This window comes from Camellia sinensis, unplaced genomic scaffold, assembly GCF_055761805.1.
Source record: "Camellia sinensis isolate YWXY unplaced genomic scaffold, ASM5576180v1 Unanchor6, whole genome shotgun sequence".
Lineage (NCBI taxonomy): Eukaryota > Viridiplantae > Streptophyta > Magnoliopsida > Ericales > Theaceae > Camellia > Camellia sinensis.
Genome location: NW_028129474.1, coordinates 14,887,501 through 14,905,000, shown reverse-complemented (window position 1 = coordinate 14,905,000; position 17,500 = coordinate 14,887,501). Strand labels below are relative to the sequence as shown.

Here is a 17,500-nt window from a genome sequence, read left to right as displayed (position 1 = left end):
GCCGGCCAAGGCCGCGGCATGCCATGTTGCTGGCCAAGGCCGTGGCATGGCATGCTGCTGGCCAAGGCCGCGGCATGACATGCTGGCCAAGGCCGGGGCATGGCAAGCTGCTGGCCAAGGTCGTGGCATGGCAAGCTGCTGGCCAAGGCCGGGGCATAGCACGCTGCTGGCCATGGCCGTGGCATGACAAGCTTGCCAAGGCCGGGGCATGGCGTGCTGCTGGCCAAGGCTTTGGCATGCCATGTTGCTGGCCAAGGCTGTGGCATGGCATGCTGCTGGCCAAGGCCGTGGCATGGCATGCTGCTGGCCAAGGCCGTGGCATGGCATGCAGCTGGCCAAGGCCGTGGCATGACATGCTTGCCAAGGCCAAGGCCTGGCATGCTGCTGGCCAAGGCTTTGGCATGCCATGTTGCTGGCCAAGGCTGTGGCATGGCATGCTGCTGGCCAAGGCCGTGGCATGGCATGCTGCTGGCCAAGGCCGTGGCATGGCATGCTGCTGGCCAAGGCCGGGGCATGGCATGCTGCTGGCCAAGGCCGTGGCATGGCATGCTGCTGGCCAAGGCCGTGGCATGACATGCTTGCCAAGGCCAAGGCATGGCATGCTGCTGGCCAAGGCTTTGGCATGCCATGTTGCTGGCCAAGGCTTTGGCATGCCATGTTGCTGGCCAAGGCTGTGGCATGGCATGCTGGCCTAGGCCAACGTGCCACCGCCACCGCCGCGGGCCGCCACTCGACGCATCCCGTGCTTGGCTATGTAGTTTCGATGCCACAAGCCAATGCCACAAGCCAAGCGATGGCATGTGCCAAGCGCCCGCCTAGGCATAGGCGTGGCCTGTGGCCTGGCCATGCTGGCCAGCCTTAAGGGAGGTGCCCCCCCCTTATAATAGCCTGTTAAGCCCTTTTCAATCTGGCAGGAGGAAACATCAAGCATGTTCGAGGAGTCATAATGGGGTTTTTTTAAAAAGTAATGGTTTTTTGCCAAAACTTTCAACATGAAAGTTGTATGAAATAATTTAATACACCATAAAAAAAATTATAAAAAAATATTTGGCCACCGGAATATTTTATTTTAATTTATTTCAATTTTAATACTTAAAAAATAATAAAAATTACTAAAAATACTCAAAAAATTCTAGAAAAATTCCAACAATTATAAGATGAGGCACTAGTAATTATAGTAATTTTTTTAATTATTTTTTTATTTTTAATTTATTTTATTATAATTTTTATGAGTAAATAAATAATTAAAAAGCCCGACGAACGTGCAAAAACTCTTAGAGAAACCCAGCAAGCATCGGATAGCTCGAATGCAAATAACAAACGCAACAGGCAACTTCCGAGGGACATACTTTTCCCAACAAGCTTCCACTGGGGAAAGCACTAGCAACGGGTTCGCAAGTCAAAGGCAACCAAACGGCTATTACCCGAGGGACAAGCATTTCGCAGGGCAACATATACGTAAGTCAAAGCCAAACCAAATGGCAATTACACGAGGGACAGGATTGCTTGCCAAGGGCGTGGCATGCGAAGTTCTAGCCCAAGGCAAAGGCACGCCACGCTGCGGGACAAGGCCGTGGCAAGACATGCGGCTGGCCTTGGCCTTGGCATGGCATGCCGCCGGCTTTGGCTGGGCTGCGTTGGCCTTGCCATGGAATGTTGCTGGCTTCGGATGGGCTGCCTTGGCCTTGGCCTTGGCCGTGGCATGGCATGCTGCTGGCCTTGGCCTTGGCCTTGGCATGGCATGCTGGCGGCTTTGGCTGGGCCGCCTTGGCCGTGGCATGGCATGCTGCTGGCCTTGGCCTTGGCATGGCATGCTGGCGGCTTTGGCTGGGCTGCCTTGGCCGTGGCATGGCATGCTGCTGGCCTAGGCCTTGGCATGGCATGCTGCTGGCTTTGGCTGGCAGCCTTGGTCGTGGCATGGCATGCTGCTGGCCTTGGCCTTGGCATGGCATGCCGCCGGCTTTGGCTGGGCTGCGTTGGCCGTGGCATGGCATGCTGCTGGCCTTGGCCTTGGCATGGCATGCTGCTGGCTTTGGCTGGCCTGCCTTGGCCGTGGCATGGCATGCTGCTGGCCTAGGCCTTGGCATGGCATGCTGCTGGCTTTGGCTGGCCTGCCTTGGCCGTGGCATGGCATGCTGCTGGCCTAGGCCATGGCATGGCATGCTGCTGGCTTTGGCTGGCCTGCCTTGGCCGTGGCATGGCATGCTGCTGGCCTTGGCCTTGACATGGCATGCTGCTGGCTTTGGCAGGCCTGCCTTGGCCGTGGCATGGCATGCTGCTGGCCTAGGCCTTGGCATGGCATGCTGCTGGCTTTGGCTGGGCTGCCTTGGCCGTGGCATGGCATGCTGCTGGCCTTGGCCTTGGCATGGCATGCTGCTGGCTTTGGCTGGGCTGCCTTGGCCGTGGCATGGCATGCTGCTGGCCTAGGCCTTGGCATGGCATGCTGCTGGCTTTGGCTGGGCTGCCTTGGCCGTGGCATGGCATGCTGCTGGCCTAGGCCTTGGCATGGCATGCTGCTGGCTTTGGCTGGGCTGCCTTGGCCGTGGCATGGCATGTTGCTGGCCTTGGCCTTGGCATGGCATGCTGCTGGCTTTGGCTGGGCTGCCTTGGCCGTGGCATGGCATGCTGCTGGCCTTGGCCTTGGCATGGCATGCTGCTGGCTTTGGCAGGCCTGCCTTGGCCGTGGCATGGCATGCTGCTGGCCTAGGCCTTGGCATGGCATGCTGCTGGCTTTGGCTGGGCTGCCTTGGCCGTGGCATGGCATGCTGCTGGCCTTGGCCTTGGCATGGCAAGCTGCTGGCTTTGGCTGGGCTGCCTTGGCCGTGGCATGGCATGCTGCTGGCCTTGGCCTTGGCATGGCATGCTGCTGGCTTTGGCTGGGCTGCCTTGGCCGTGGCATGGCATGCTGCTGGCCTTGGCCTTGGCATGGCAAGCTGCTGGCTTTGGCTGGGCTGCCTTGGCCGTGGCATGGCATGCTGCTGGCCTTGGCTGCGCTGCCTTGGCCGTGGCATGGCATGCTGCTGGCCTTGGCCTTGGCATGGCATGCTGCTGGCTTTGGCTGGGCTGCCTTGGCCGTGGCATGGCATGCTGCTGGCCTTGGCCTTGGCATGGCATGCTGCTGGCTTTGGCTGGGCTGCCTTGGCCGTGGCATGGCATGCTGCTGGCCTTGGCCTTGGCATGGCATGCTGCTGGCTTTGGCTGGGCTGCCTTGGCCGTGGCATGGCATGCTGCTGGCCTTGGCCTTGGCCTTGGCATGGCATGCTGCTGGCTTTGGCAGGCCTGCCTTGGCCGTGGCATGGCATGCTGCTGGCCTAGGCCTTGGCATGGCATGCTGCTGGCTTTGGCTGGGCTGCCTTGGCCGTGGCATGGCATGCTGCTGGCCTTGGCCTTGGCATGGCATGCTGCAGGCTTTGGCTGGCCTGCCTTGGCCGTGGCATGGCATGCTGCTGGCCTAGGCCTTGGCATGGCATGCTGCTGGCTTTGGCTGGGCTGCCTTGGCCGTGGCATGGCATGCTGCTGGCCTAGGCCTTGGCATGGCATGCTGCTGGCTTTGGCTGGGCTGCCTTGGCCGTGGCATGGCATGCTGCTGGCCTTGGCCTTGGCATGGCATGCTGCTGGCTTTGGCAGGCCTGCCTTGGCCGTGGCATGGCATGCTGCTGGCCTAGGCCTTGGCATGGCATGCTGCTGGCTTTGGCTGGGCTGCCTTGGCCGTGGCATGGCATGCTGCTGGCCTAGGCCTTGGCATGGCATGCTGCTGGCTTTGGCTGGGCTGCCTTGGCCGTGGCATGGCATGCTGCTGGCCTTGGCCTTGGCATGGCATGCTGCTGGCTTTGGCAGGCCTGCCTTGGCCGTGGCAAGGCATACTGCTGGCCTAGGCCTTGGCATGGCATGCTGCTGGCTTTGGCTGGGCTGCCTTGGCCGTGGCATGGCATGCTGCTGGCCTTGGCCTTGGCATGGCATGCTGCTGGCTTTGGCTGGGCTGCCTTGGCCGTGGCATGGCATGCTGCTGGCCTTGGCCTTGGCATGGCATGCTGCTGGCTTTGGCTGGGCTGCCTTGGCCGTGGCATGGCATGCTGCTGGCCTTGGCCTTGGCATGGCAAGCTGCTGGCTTTGGCTGGGCTGCCTTGGCCGTGGCAGGGCATGCTGCTGGCCTTGGCTGGGCTGCCTTGGCCGTGGCATGGCATGCTGCTGGCCTTGGCCTTGGCATGGCATGCTGCTGGCTTTGGCTGGGCTGCCTTGGCCGTGGCATGGCATGCTGCTGGCCTTGGCCTTGGCATGGCAAGCTGCTGGCTTTGGCTGGGCTGCCTTGGCCGTGGCATGGCATGCTGCTGGCCTTGGCCTTGGCATGGCATGCTGCTGGCTTTGGCTGGCCTGCCTTGGCCGTGGCATGGCATGCTGCTGGCCTAGGCCTTGGCATGGCATGCTGCTGGCTTTGGCTGGGCTGCCTTGGCCGTGGCATGGCATGCTGCTGGCCTAGGCCTTGGCATGGCATGCTGCTGGCTTTGGCTGGGCTGCCTTGGCCGTGGCATGGCATGCTGCTGGCCTTGGCCTTGGCATGGCATGCTGCTGGCTTTGGCAGGCCTGCCTTGGCCGTGGCATGGCATGCTGCTGGCCTAGGCCTTGGCATGGCATGCTGCTGGCTTTGGCTGGGCTGCCTTGGCCGTGGCATGGCATGCTGCTGGCCTAGGCCTTGGCATGGCATGCTGCTGGCTTTGGCTGGGCTGCCTTGGCCGTGGCATGGCATGCTGCTGGCCTTGGCCTTGGCATGGCATGCTGCTGGCTTTGGCAGGCCTGCCTTGGCCGTGGCAAGGCATGCTGCTGGCCTAGGCCTTGGCATGGCATGCTGCTGGCTTTGGCTGGGCTGCCTTGGCCGTGGCATGGCATGCTGCTGGCCTTGGCCTTGGCATGGCATGCTGCTGGCTTTGGCTGGGCTGCCTTGGCCGTGGCATGGCATGCTGCTGGCCTTGGCCTTGGCATGGCATGCTGCTGGCTTTGGCTGGGCTGCCTTGGCCGTGGCATGGCATGCTGCTGGACTTGGCCTTGGCATGGCAAGCTGCTGGCTTTGGCTGGGCTGCCTTGGCCGTGGCATGGCATGCTGCTGGCCTTGGCCTTGGCATGGCATGCTGCTGGCTTTGGCAGGCCTGCCTTGGCCGTGGCAAGGCATGCTGCTGGCCTAGGCCTTGGCATGGCATGCTGCTGGCTTTGGCTGGGCTGCCTTGGCCGTGGCATGGCATGCTGCTGGCCTTGGCCTTGGCATGGCATGCTGCTGGCTTTGGCTGGGCTGCCTTGGCCGTGGCATGGCATGCTGCTGGCCTTGGCCTTGGCATGGCATGCTGCTGGCTTTGGCTGGGCTGCCTTGGCCGTGGCATGGCATGCTGCTGGCCTTGGCCTTGGCATGGCAAGCTGCTGGCTTTGGCTGGGCTGCCTTGGCCGTGGCAGGGCATGCTGCTGGCCTTGGCTGGGCTGCCTTGGCCGTGGCATGGCATGCTGCTGGCTTTGGCTGGGCTGCCTTGGCCTTGGCATGGCATGCTGCTGGCTTTGGCTGGGCTGCCTTGGCCGTGGCATGGCATGCTGCTGGCCTTGGCCTTGGCATGGCATGCTGCTGGCTTTGGCAGGCCTGCCTTGGCCGTGGCAAGGCATGCTGCTGGCCTAGGCCTTGGCATGGCATGCTGCTGGCTTTGGCTGGGCTGCCTTGGCCGTGGCATGGCATGCTGCTGGCCTTGGCCTTGGCATGGCATGCTGCTGGCTTTGGCTGGGCTGCCTTGGCCGTGGCATGGCATGCTGCTGGCCTTGGCCTTGGCATGGCATGCTGCTGGCTTTGGCTGGGCTGCCTTGGCCGTGGCATGGCATGCTGCTGGCCTTGGCCTTGGCATGGCAAGCTGCTGGCTTTGGCTGGGCTGCCTTGGCCTTGGCAGGGCATGCTGCTGGCCTTGGCTGGGCTGCCTTGGCCGTGGCATGGCATGCTGCTGGCCTTGGCCTTGGCATGGCATGCTGCTGGCTTTGGCTGGGCTGCCTTGGCCGTGGCATGGCATGCTGCTGGCCTTGGCCTTGGCATGGCATGCTGCTGGCTTTGGCTGGGCTGCCTTGGCCGTGGCATGGCATGCTGCTGGCCTAGGCCTTGGCATGGCATGCTGCTGGCTTTGGCTGGGCTGCCTTGGCCGTGGCATGGCATGCTGCTGGCCTTGGCCTTGGCATGGCATGCTGCTGGCTTTGGCAGGCCTGCCTTGGCCGTGGCAAGGCATGCTGCTGGCCTTGGCCTTGGCATGGCATGCTGCTGGCTTTGGCTGGGCTGCCTTGGCCGTGGCATGGCATGCTGCTGGCCTTGGCCTTGGCATGGCATGCTGCTGGCTTTGGCTGGGCTGCCTTGGCCGTGGCATGGCATGCTGCTGGCCTTGGCCTTGGCATGGCATGCTGCTGGCTTTGGCTGGGCTGCCTTGGCCGTGGCATGGCATGCTGCTGGCCTAGGCCTTGGCATGGCATGCTGCTGGCTTTGGCTGGGCTGCCTTGGCCGTGGCATGGCATGCTGCTGGCCTTGGCCTTGGCATGGCAAGCTGCTGGCTTTGGCTGGGCTGCCTTGGCCTTGGCAGGGCATGCTGCTGGCCTTGGCTGGGCTGCCTTGGCCGTGGCATGGCATGCTGCTGGCCTTGGCCTTGGCATGGCATGCTGCTGGCTTTGGCTGGGCTGCCTTGGCCGTGGCATGGCATGCTGCTGGCCTTGGCCTTGGCATGGCATGCTGCTGGCTTTGGCTGGGCTGCCTTGGCCGTGGCATGGCATGCTGCTGGCCTAGGCCTTGGCATGGCATGCTGCTGGCTTTGGCTGGGCTGCCTTGGCCGTGGCATGGCATGCTGCTGGCCTTGGCCTTGGCATGGCATGCTGCTGGCTTTGGCAGGCCTGCCTTGGCCGTGGCAAGGCATGCTGCTGGCCTTGGCCTTGGCATGGCATGCTGCTGGCTTTGGCTGGGCTGCCTTGGCCGTGGCATGGCATGCTGCTGGCCTTGGCCTTGGCATGGCATGCTGCTGGCTTTGGCTGGGCTGCCTTGGCCGTGGCATGGCATGCTGCTGGCCTTGGCCTTGGCATGGCATGCTGCTGGCTTTGGCTGGGCTGCCTTGGCCGTGGCATGGCATGCTGCTGGACTTGGCCTTGGCATGGCAAGCTGCTGGCTTTGGCTGGGCTGCCTTGGCCGTGGCATGGCATGCTGCTGGCCTTGGCTGGGCTGCCTTGGCCGTGGCATGGCATGCTGCTGGCCTTGGCCTTGGCATGGCATGCTGCTGGCTTTGGCTGGGCTGCCTTGGCCGTGGCATGGCATGCTGCTGGCCTTGGCCTTGGCATGGCAAGCTGCTGGCTTTGGCTGGGCTGCCTTGGCCGTGGCATGGCATGCTGCTGGCCTTGGCCTTGGCATGGCATGCTGCTGGCTTTGGCTGGCCTGCCTTGGCCGTGGCATGCCATGCTGCTGGCCTTGGCCTTGGCATGGCATGCTGCTGGCCTTGGCCTTGGCATGGCATGCTGCTGGCTTTGGCTGGCCTGCCTTGGCCGTGGCATGCCATGCTGCTGGCCTTGGCCTTGGCATGGCATGCTGCTGGCTTTGGCTGGGCTGCCTTGGCCGTGGCATGGCATGCTGCTGGCCTTGGCCTTGTGTCACGCCCCGAGAATTCTGTGACACAAGGAGCAGCATTTGAAGGATGCTGGGAGGTTCCAGAAGGCTTGAGAACGTGCTAGAGCATGCTGGAAGACTCTAGAACGTGGTGGAAGGGTCCCGAGTGGCCTAGAAGATTCTGGAACGTGGAAGAACCTTGAAGTGTCCAGAGAAGCCTGGATGTGTCTGGAACATCCTAGATTATGTTAGGAGAAGCCTACCATGTACTACACTAGTGTAGAGAATTCTAGAATGTAGTAGATAGGGTAGATGTCCTAGATAGTTCTATGGAATGTTCTAGATGAGAGTTTGTAGCCCTTGGATCAAAATGATCCTAGCCGTCCATTAGGGAGGAGGATGGCTATATAAGGGTGAGGGGTCTCATTTGTTAACCAACCAAGGAGTGGAGATCCAAGAGAGCACTTGTAAGTGTGAGTGTGAGAGCATTGTAAAGCTTTGTACACGGCTATACTTGTAAATTCAACTTGTATAGTGAAGGCATTCTTCCACCTAAATCTTGTGTGTCTTAGTGTGGTTGAGTGGGTAAGGCTGACTTAGGTGCAACCACGAGGGTTGGAGACATCTAAGGCCGCACGGAAGGCTTGCGAAGTCTAAGTCCGTGACAGTTGGTATCAGAGCAGGTTACGTGAGAAGGTAACCAAGCGAGGTGTACATGGCTACGTCAGGAGACGAAGGTGCTAATGTCCCCAAGGTGAAGAAGCTCTCAACAAAGGACTCGATGGCAGCATTGGAGGCACGACTCGAGGGGATGATGGAGCATGTGGAAGAGCGGTTCACTAGACTTGAGGAAGCTCTAGTTGGCCCTGGTATGCCCACATCCCATGTTGAAAAGTTCTTCTCTCACTTTTCTAAGCTTACTGCCAGGGTGGACGAGTTGGTTGTTCGGGTAGAAGAGCTGGAGGAAAAGGTCGACTCCTTTGAAGAAAGGGTGAACTCGTCTCTTTCTGAGGTAGTTAGAGACAGTCCCACCGAACGGAGGGCCCTGGAAGCAAGGGTGGCTAGCTTAGAAGTGGAATTGGAGTTGTGCAAGAAGGCCATCATTGCTGGCAATGGAGGGAATGTGGCTCCAACCAGGAAGAAGGTTCGTGCGCCAGAACCTAAGAGCTATGATGGTGCAAGGGATGCCCGGGAGATTGACAACTTCATTTGGAGCATGGAGCGGTACTTTGAGAATGTCGACATCGTGGATGAAGACGAGAAGGTGCAGACCGCCACCATGTATCTGAAGGACACTGCCATGCTATGGTGGAGGAGGCGGTATGCCGACATGGAGAAGGGGTTGTGCAAGATAGAGACATGGGCTGAGCTCAAGAGAGAGTTGAAGAAGCACTTCTACCCTGTCAATGTCGAGTACCAGGCATACAGGAAGCTGCGCAAGCTAAAGCATGTGGGGACATTGCGGGACTATGTGAAGGAGTATTCCGCGCTACTATTGGAGATCCCCGACATGGCGGACAAAGAGGCAATGTATGGCTTCCTGGATGGGTTGCAGTCTTGGGCAGCAAGGGAGTTGCAGAGTAAGGGGGTGAAAGACCTTGCAACTGCACTAGCGGAGGCAGAGAAGTTGGATGACTTCAAGACGCTAGGGAAACCCAAGGGCAAAGGCGGGAGACAATCTCCACCAACCACCGATGACGAGCGCAGTGATGGAGAGTCCCCCAAGAGGCGGGAGCGGCGCAAGGATGGGCAACGCACAGGATCTCCAAAGAAGAGGCACGAAGGCAAAGGGCGGCTCGAGTGTTTCTTATGCAACGGACCGCACTTGGTGAGGAACTGCCCAAAGAAGACGCTTAGTGCCATGAAAAAGAAAGCGGCGAAGGGCTCCGATAGTGAAAGTGCTTCAGAGAAGGAGGCCCAACTGGGGAGCATCCAACTTCTTGGGTCGGTGTCCAAGAAGAATGAGAAGATGCAGGAGCCCAGGAGCATCCAGAAGAAGGATGTGCTCTACGCGGAGGTGAAGGTTAACGGGATGACTTCACACGCGTTGGTTGATACGGGTGCCACACACAACTTTGTAAGCACTGAAGAGGCCAAGAGGCTGGGCTTGAAGATGAAGGAGGACAAGGGTTGGTCTAAGCCAGTGAATGCAGAGGCGAAGCCAATCCAAGGTCTGGTGAGGAGTGCTGACATGGCGATTGGAACTTGGACTGGGCAAGTGGAGTTGTCGGTCATTGAGATGGATGACCACCCCATGATCCTAGGGATGGATTTCATGAGGAAGAACAATGTGATGCCAGTCCCACACACTGCAACCATGTTGTTGCTTGCAGGGGATCGACCATGTGAGGTACCGTTGGTGGCCAGGAGTCAGCTACTCAAAGACAAGCAGAAGGCACTTGCGGCAATGCAGCAGGGTGAGCAGCATGTCCAGGGCAAGGGCGAAGTAGCAGGCACCAGCAGCAGCAGTGGATACAGATCATATCGAGACGTGGTGGCTCGGTATGCTTCTGCGTGACGAGGGCGTCACGGCATTGGGTGGGGGAGAGTGTCACGCCCCGAGAATTCTGTGACACAAGGAGCAGCATTTGAAGGATGCTGGGAGGTTCCAGAAGGCTTGAGAACGTGCTAGAGCATGCTGGAAGACTCTAGAACGTGGTGGAAGGGTCCCGAGTGGCCTAGAAGATTCTGGAACGTGGAAGAACCTTGAAGTGTCCAGAGAAGCCTGGATGTGTCTGGAACATCCTAGATTATGTTAGGAGAAGCCTACCATGTACTACACTAGTGTAGAGAATTCTAGAATGTAGTAGATAGGGTAGATGTCCTAGATAGTTCTATGGAATGTTCTAGATGAGAGTTTGTAGCCCTTGGATCAAAATGATCCTAGCCGTCCATTAGGGAGGAGGATGGCTATATAAGGGTGAGGGGTCTCATTTGTTAACCAACCAAGGAGTGGAGATCCAAGAGAGCACTTGTAAGTGTGAGTGTGAGAGCATTGTAAAGCTTTGTACACGGCTATACTTGTAAATTCAACTTGTATAGTGAAGGCATTCTTCCACCTAAATCTTGTGTGTCTTAGTGTGGTTGAGTGGGTAAGGCTGACTTAGGTGCAACCACGAGGGTTGGAGACATCTAAGGCCGCACGGAAGGCTTGCGAAGTCTAAGTCCGTGACACTTGGCATGGCATGCTGCTGGCTTTGGCTGGCCTGCCTTGGCCGTGGCATGCCATGCTGCTGGCCATGGCTTGGGGCTGGGCTGCCTTGGCTGCGGTTCTTATCACTAGACGTGCGTTGCGTGCGAAGGCGTGCAAAGGCGTGCGCGACCATGCGCGCAACACGCGCACCGTGGTCAAAAGACCACGCGCGCGGTATTCGCACAGGCCACGCTGCCCACGCCGCGGGCATGCCAGGCCAGGCTGCCCTGGCCGGCTGCATGCCAGGCCGCCCAGGCCGTGCGCATGCCATGCCGTGCTGCCCAGGCCAGCTGCATGCCAGGCCGCCCAGGCCGTGCGCATGCCATGCCGTGCTGCCCACGCCGCGGGCATGCCAGGCCGGCTGCATGCCAGGCCGCCCAGGCCGTGCGCATGCCATGCCGTGCTGCCCACGCCGCGGGCATGCCAGGCCGGCTGCATGCCAGGCCGCCCAGGCCGTGCGCATGCCATGCCGTGCTGCCCATGCCGCGCGCATGCCAGGCCGCCCACGCCCGCGCGGATGCCACGCCATGCTGCCCAAGGCCGCGCCCAGGCCGCGCAAGGCCGCGGCCAGGCCGCCCAAGGCCGCGCCCAGGCCGCGCAAGGCCGCGCCCAGGCCGCGCCCAGGCCGCGCAAGGCCGCGGTCCAGGCCGCCCAAGGCCGCGGCCGAGCCGCCCCAGGCCGCAGCCCAGGCCGCGGTCGAGCCGCAGTGCATGTAACCCAAGGCCGCAGCCCAGGCCGCGCCCAACATGGGGCGTACCTGCCACTGCCTTGCCCTGGGCAAGGGAGGTGCCCCCCCCTTATAATAGCCTGTTAAGCCCTTTTCAGTCTGGCAGGAGGAAACATCAAGCATGTTCGAGGAGTCATAATGGGGTTTTTTTAAAAAGTAATGGTTTTTTGCCAAAACTTTCAACATGAAAGTTGTAGGAAATAATTTAATACACCATAAAAAAAATTAAAAAAAATATTTTTTTACCGAAAATATTTTATTTTAATTTATTTCGATATTAATACTTAAAAAATAATAAAAATTAATAAAAATGGTCAAAAAATTATGGAAAAATTCCCATAATTAAAGGATGATTCACTAGTAATTATAGAAATTATTAAATTATTTTTTTCATTTTTTTAATTTTATTTTGATTTTTTTATGCCAAATAAGGGCTTTAAAAATTCGAAAAGCTCCAGAAAAATTGCAAAAAAATAGGGAATGACATTTAAAATTGATTGTAGTGCATTTTTAATTGTGTTGCACGGTTTGGGTAAGATTATAAAAGAATCATGTTCAAAAAGATCGATCGAGGCGGTGGCATGCCATGGCCATGCCTTGCACAGGGACTTGGCCTTGCCCACTGCCTTGGCCTTGGCCTTGGCCTTGGCTTTGGCCTTGGCCTTGGCCTTGGCATGGCATGGCATGCTCGCCGAGGCCGTGGCATGCCTTGCTGCTAGCCAAGGCCGTGGCGTGGCATGCTCGCCCAGCCCGTGGCATGCCATGCTCGCCCAGCCCGTGGCACGCCATGTTGGCCCAAGGCATTGGCATGGCATGCCGGCCAAGGCATGCTGGCCAACGTTGCACAAGGCGGTGCCATGGCATGGCATGCTGACCAAGACCGTGCCATGGCATGCTGGGCGAGGCCGGGGCATGGCATGCTGGCCGAGGCCGTGGCTTGCCATGCCGCCACGGCCGTGGCATGCCGGGCAACGGACCGGCATGGCCCAGCCCGTGGCACGCCATGTTGGCCCAAGGCATTGGCATGGCATGCCGGCCAAGGCATGCTGGCCAACGCTGCGGCACGGCGAGCTGGACAAGGCGGTGCCATGGCATGGCATGCTGACCGAGGCCGTGGCATGGCATGTTGGGCGACGCCGTAGCAAGGCATGCGGGCCGAGGCCGTGGCATGGCATGTTTGCAACGCCGTGGCAAGACATGCGGGCCGTGGCATGGCATGGCATGCGGGCCGAGGCCGTGGCACGACATGTTGGCCAAGGCTAAGGCATGGCACGCCGGGCAACGCGGTGGCATGGCATGCCGGGCAACGCGGTGGCAAGGCATGCGGGCCGGGGCCGTGGCATGGCATGTTGGGCGACGTCGTAGCAAGGCATGCGGTCCGAGGCCGTGGCATGTCATGCGGGCCGAGGCCGTGGCATGGCATGCGGGCCGAGGCCGTGGCATGGCATGTTGGGCGACGCCGTAGCAAGGCATGCGGGCCGAGGCCGTGGCATGTCATGCGAGCCGAGGCCGTGGCATGGCATGCGGGCCGAGGCCGTGGCATGGCAAGTTGGGCGACGTCGTGGCAAGGCATGCGGGCCGAGGCCGTGGCATGTCATGCGGGCCGAGGCCGTGGCTTGGCATGCGGGCCGAGGCCGTGGCATGGAATGTTGGGCGACGCCGTAGCAAGGCATGCGGGCCGAGGCCGTGGCATGTCATGCGGGCCGAGGCCGTGGCATGGCATGCGGGCCGAGGCCGTGTCATGGCAAGTTTGGCCCAGGCCGTGGCTCGACATGTTGGCCAAGGCTAAGGCATGGCACGCCGGTCAACGCGGTGGCATGGCATGCTGGGCAACGCGGTGGCAAGGCATGCGGGCCGAGGCCGTGGCATGGCATGTTGGGCAACGCCGTAGCAAGGCATGCGGGCCGAGGCCGTGGCATGGCATGCGGGCCGTGGCCGTGGCATGGCATGTTGGGCGACGCCGTGGCATGGCATGCCGGCCGAGGCCGTGGCATGGCATGTTTGGCAACGCCGTGGCAAGACATGCGGGCCGTGGCATGGCATGGCATGCGGGCCGAGGCCGTGGCATGGCATGCGGGCCGAGGCCGTGGCATGTCATGCGGGCCGAGGCCGTGGCATGTAATGCGGGCCGAGGCCGTGGCATGTAATGCGGGTCGAGGCCGTGGCATGGCATGTTGGGCGACGCCGTACCAAGGCATGCGGGCCGAGGCCGTGGCATGGCATGCGGGCCGAGGCCGTGGCATGGCATGTTGGGCGACGCCGTAGCAAGGCATGCGGGCCGAGGCCGTGGCTCGACATGTTGGCCAAGGCTAAGGCATGGCACGCCGGGCAACGCGGTGGCATGGCATGCTGGGCAACGCGGTGGCAAGGCATGCGGGCCGAGGCCGTGGCATGGCATGTCGGGCAACGCCGTAGCAAGGCATGCGGGCCGAGGCCGTGGCATGGCATGCGGGCCGTGGCCGTGGCCGTGGCATGGCATGTTGGGCGACGCCGTGGCATGGCATGCGGGCCGAGGCCGTGGCATGGCATGTTTGGCAACGCCGTGGCAAGACATGCGGGCCGAGGCCGTGGCATGCCATGTTGGGCAACGCCGTAGCAAGGCATGCGGGCCGAGGCCATGGCATGGCATGCGGGCCGTGGCCGCGGCATGGCATGTTGGGCGACGCCGTGGCATGGCATGCGGGCCGAGGCCGTGGCATGGCATGTTTGGAAACGCCGTGGCAAGACATGCGGGCCGTGGCATGGCATGTTGGGCAACGCCGTGGCAAGGCATGCGGGCCGAGGCCGTGGCGTGGCATGCGGGCCGAGGCCGTGGCATGTCATGCGGGCCGAGGCCGTGGCATGGCATGCGGGCCGAGGCCGTGGCATGGCATGCGGGCCGAGGCCGTGGCATGGCATGCGGGCCGAGGCCGTGGCATGGCATGCGGGCCGAGGCCGTGGCATGGCATGTTGGACGACGCCGTAGCAAGGCATGCGGGCCGGGGCCGTGGCATGGCATGTTTGGCAACGCCGTGGCATGACATGCGGGCCGTGGCGTGGCATGGCATGCGGGCCGAGGCCGTGGCGTGGCATGTTGGGCAACGCCGTGGCAAGGCATGCGGGCCGAGGCCGTGGCATGGCATGCGGGCCGAGGCCGTGGCATGTCATGCGGGCCGAGGCCGTGGCATGGCATGCGGGGCGAGGCCGTGGCATGGCATGCGGGGCGAGGCCGTGGCATGGCATGTTGGGCGACGCCGTAGCAAGGCATGCGGGCCGAGGCCGTGGCTCGACATGTTGGCCAAGGCTAAGGCATGGCACGCCGGGCAACGCGGTGGCATGGCATGCTGGGCAACGCGGTGGCAAGGCATGCGGGCCGAGGCCGTGGCATGGCATGTCGGGCAACGCCGTAGCAAGGCATGCGGGCCGAGGCCGTGGCATGGCACGCGGGCCGTGGCCGTGGCCGTGGCATGGCATGTTGGGCGACGCCGTGGCATGGCATGCGGGCCGAGGCCGTGGCATGGCATGTTTGGCAACGCCGTGGCAAGACATGCGGGCCGAGGCCGTGGCATGGCATGCGGGCCGAGGCCGTGGCATGCCTTGTTGGGCAACGCCGTAGCAAGGCATGCGGGCCGAGGCCGTGGCATGGCATGCGGGCCGTGGCCGCGGCATGGCATGTTGGGCGACGCCGTGGCATGGCATGCGGGCCGAGGCCGTGGCATGGCATGTTTGGCAACGCCGTGGCAAGACATGCGGGCCGTGGCATGTCATGGCATGCGGGCCGAGGCCGTGGCCGTAGCAAGGCATGCGGGCCGAGGCCGTGGCATGGCATGCGGGCCGAGGTCGTGGCATGTCATGCGGGCCGAGGCCGTGGCATGGCATGCGGGCCGAAGCCGGGGCATGGCATGCGGGCCGAGGCCGTGGCATGGCATGCGGGCCGAGGACGTGGCATGGCATGCGGGCCGAGGCCGTGGCATGGCATGTTGGGCGACGCCGTAGCAAGGCATGCGGGCCGAGGCCGTGGCATGGCATGTTGGGCGACGCCGTAGCAAGGCATGCGGGCCGAGGCCGTGGCTCGACATGTTGGCCAAGGCCGTGGCTCGACATGTTGGCCAAGGCTAAGGCATGGCACCACGGGCAACGCGGTGGCATGGCATGCTGGGCAACGCGGTGGCAAGGCATGCGGGCCGAGGCCGTGGCATGGCATGTTGGGCAACGCCGTAGCAAGGCATGCGGGCCGAGGCCGTGGCATGGCATGCGGGCCGTGGCCGTGGCATGGCATGTTGGGCGACGCCGTGGCATGGCATGCGGGCCGAGGCCGTGGCATGGCATGTTTCGCAACGCCGTGGCAAGACATGCGGGCCGTGGCATGGCATGGCATGCGGGCCGAGGCCGTGGCGTGGCATGTTGGGCAACGCCGTGGCAAGGCATGCGGGCCGAGGCCGTGGCAGGGCATGCGGGCCGAGGCCGTGGCATGTCATGCGGGCCGAGGCCGTGGCATGTCATGCGGGCCGAGGCCGTGGCATGGCATGCGGGCCGAGGCCGTGGCATGGCATGCGGGCCGAGGCCGTGGCATGGCATGCGGGCCGAGGCCGTGGCATGGCATGTTGGGCGACGCCGTTGCAAGGCATGCGGGCCGAGGCCGTGGCATGGCATGTTGGGCGACGCCGTGGCATGGCATGCGGGCCGAGGCCGTGGCAAGGCATGTTTGGCAACGCCTTGGCAAGACATGCGGGCCGTGGCATGGCATGGCATGCGGGCCGAGGCCGTGGCATGGCATGTTGGGCAACGCCGTGGCAAGGCATGCGGGCCGAGGCCGTGGCATGGCATGTTGGGCAACGCCGTAGCAAGGCATGCGGGCCGAGGCCGTGGCATGGCATGCGGGCCGTGGCCGTGGCATGGCATGTTGGGCGACGCCGTGGCATGGCATGCGGGCCGAGGCCGTGGCATGGCATGTTTGGCAACGCCGTGGCAACACATGCGGGCCGTGGCATGTCATGGCATGCGGGCCGAGGACGTGGCATGGCATGTTGGGCAACGCCGTGGCAGGGCATGCGGGCCGAGGCCGTGGCATGGCATGCGGGCCGAGGCCGTGGCATGTCATGCGGGCCGAGGCCGTGGCATGGCATGCGGGCCGAGGCCGTGGCATGGCATGCGGGCCGAGGCCGTGGCATGGCATGCGGGCCGAGGCCGTGGCATGGCATGCGGGCCGAGGCCGTGGCATGGCATGCGGGCCGAGGCCGTGGCATGGCATGTTGGGCGACGCCGTAGCAAGGCATGCGGGCCGAGGCCGTGGCATGGCATGTTGGGCGACGCCGTAGCATGGCATGCGGGCCGAGGCCGTGGCTCGACATGTTGGCCAAGGCTAAGGCATGGCACGACGGGCAACGCGGTGGCATGGCATGCTGGGCAACGCGGTGGCAAGGCATGCGGGCCGAGGCCGTGGCATGGCATGTTGGGCAACGCCGTAGCAAGGCATGCGGGCCGAGGCCGTGGCATGGCATGCGGGCCGTGGCCGTGGCATGGCATGTTGGGCGACGCCGTGGCATGGCATGCTGGTCGAGGCCGTGGCATGGCATGTTTGGCAATGCCGTGGCAAAGACATGCGGGCCGTGGCATGGCATGGCATGCGGGCCGAGGCCGTGGCGTGGCATGTTGGGCAACGCCGTGGCAAGGCATGCGGGCCGAGGCCGTGGCATGGCATGCGGGCCGAGGCCGTGGCATGGCATGCGGGCCGAGGCCGTGGCATGGCATGCGGGCCGAGGCCGTGGCATGGCATGCGGGCCGAGGCCGTGGCATGTCATGCGGGCCGAGGCCGTGGCATGTCATGCGGGCCGAGGCCGTGGCATGGCATGCGGGCCGAGGCCGTGGCATGGCATGTTGGGCAACGCCGTAGCAAGGCATGCGGGCCGAGGCCGTGGCATGGCATGCGGGCCGTGGCCGTGGCATGGCATGTTGGGCGACGCCGTGGCATGGCATGCGGGCCGAGGCCGTGGCATGGCATGTTTGGCAA

At 62.6% G+C, this 17,500-nt stretch overlaps 1 protein-coding gene across 1 annotated transcript; it reads left to right on the top strand.

The window, feature by feature from the left end:
- Positions 1-7,794: 7,794 nt before the first annotated feature.
- LOC145818214 (uncharacterized) lies at positions 7,795-10,655 on the top strand. The gene has a single exon (XM_082912791.1). The coding sequence runs from the start codon at positions 8,307-8,309 to the stop codon at positions 10,107-10,109; it is 1,803 nt and encodes a 600-aa protein (XP_082768917.1). The 5' UTR covers positions 7,795-8,306; the 3' UTR covers positions 10,110-10,655.
- The last annotated feature ends 6,845 nt before the right edge of the window (positions 10,656-17,500 follow it).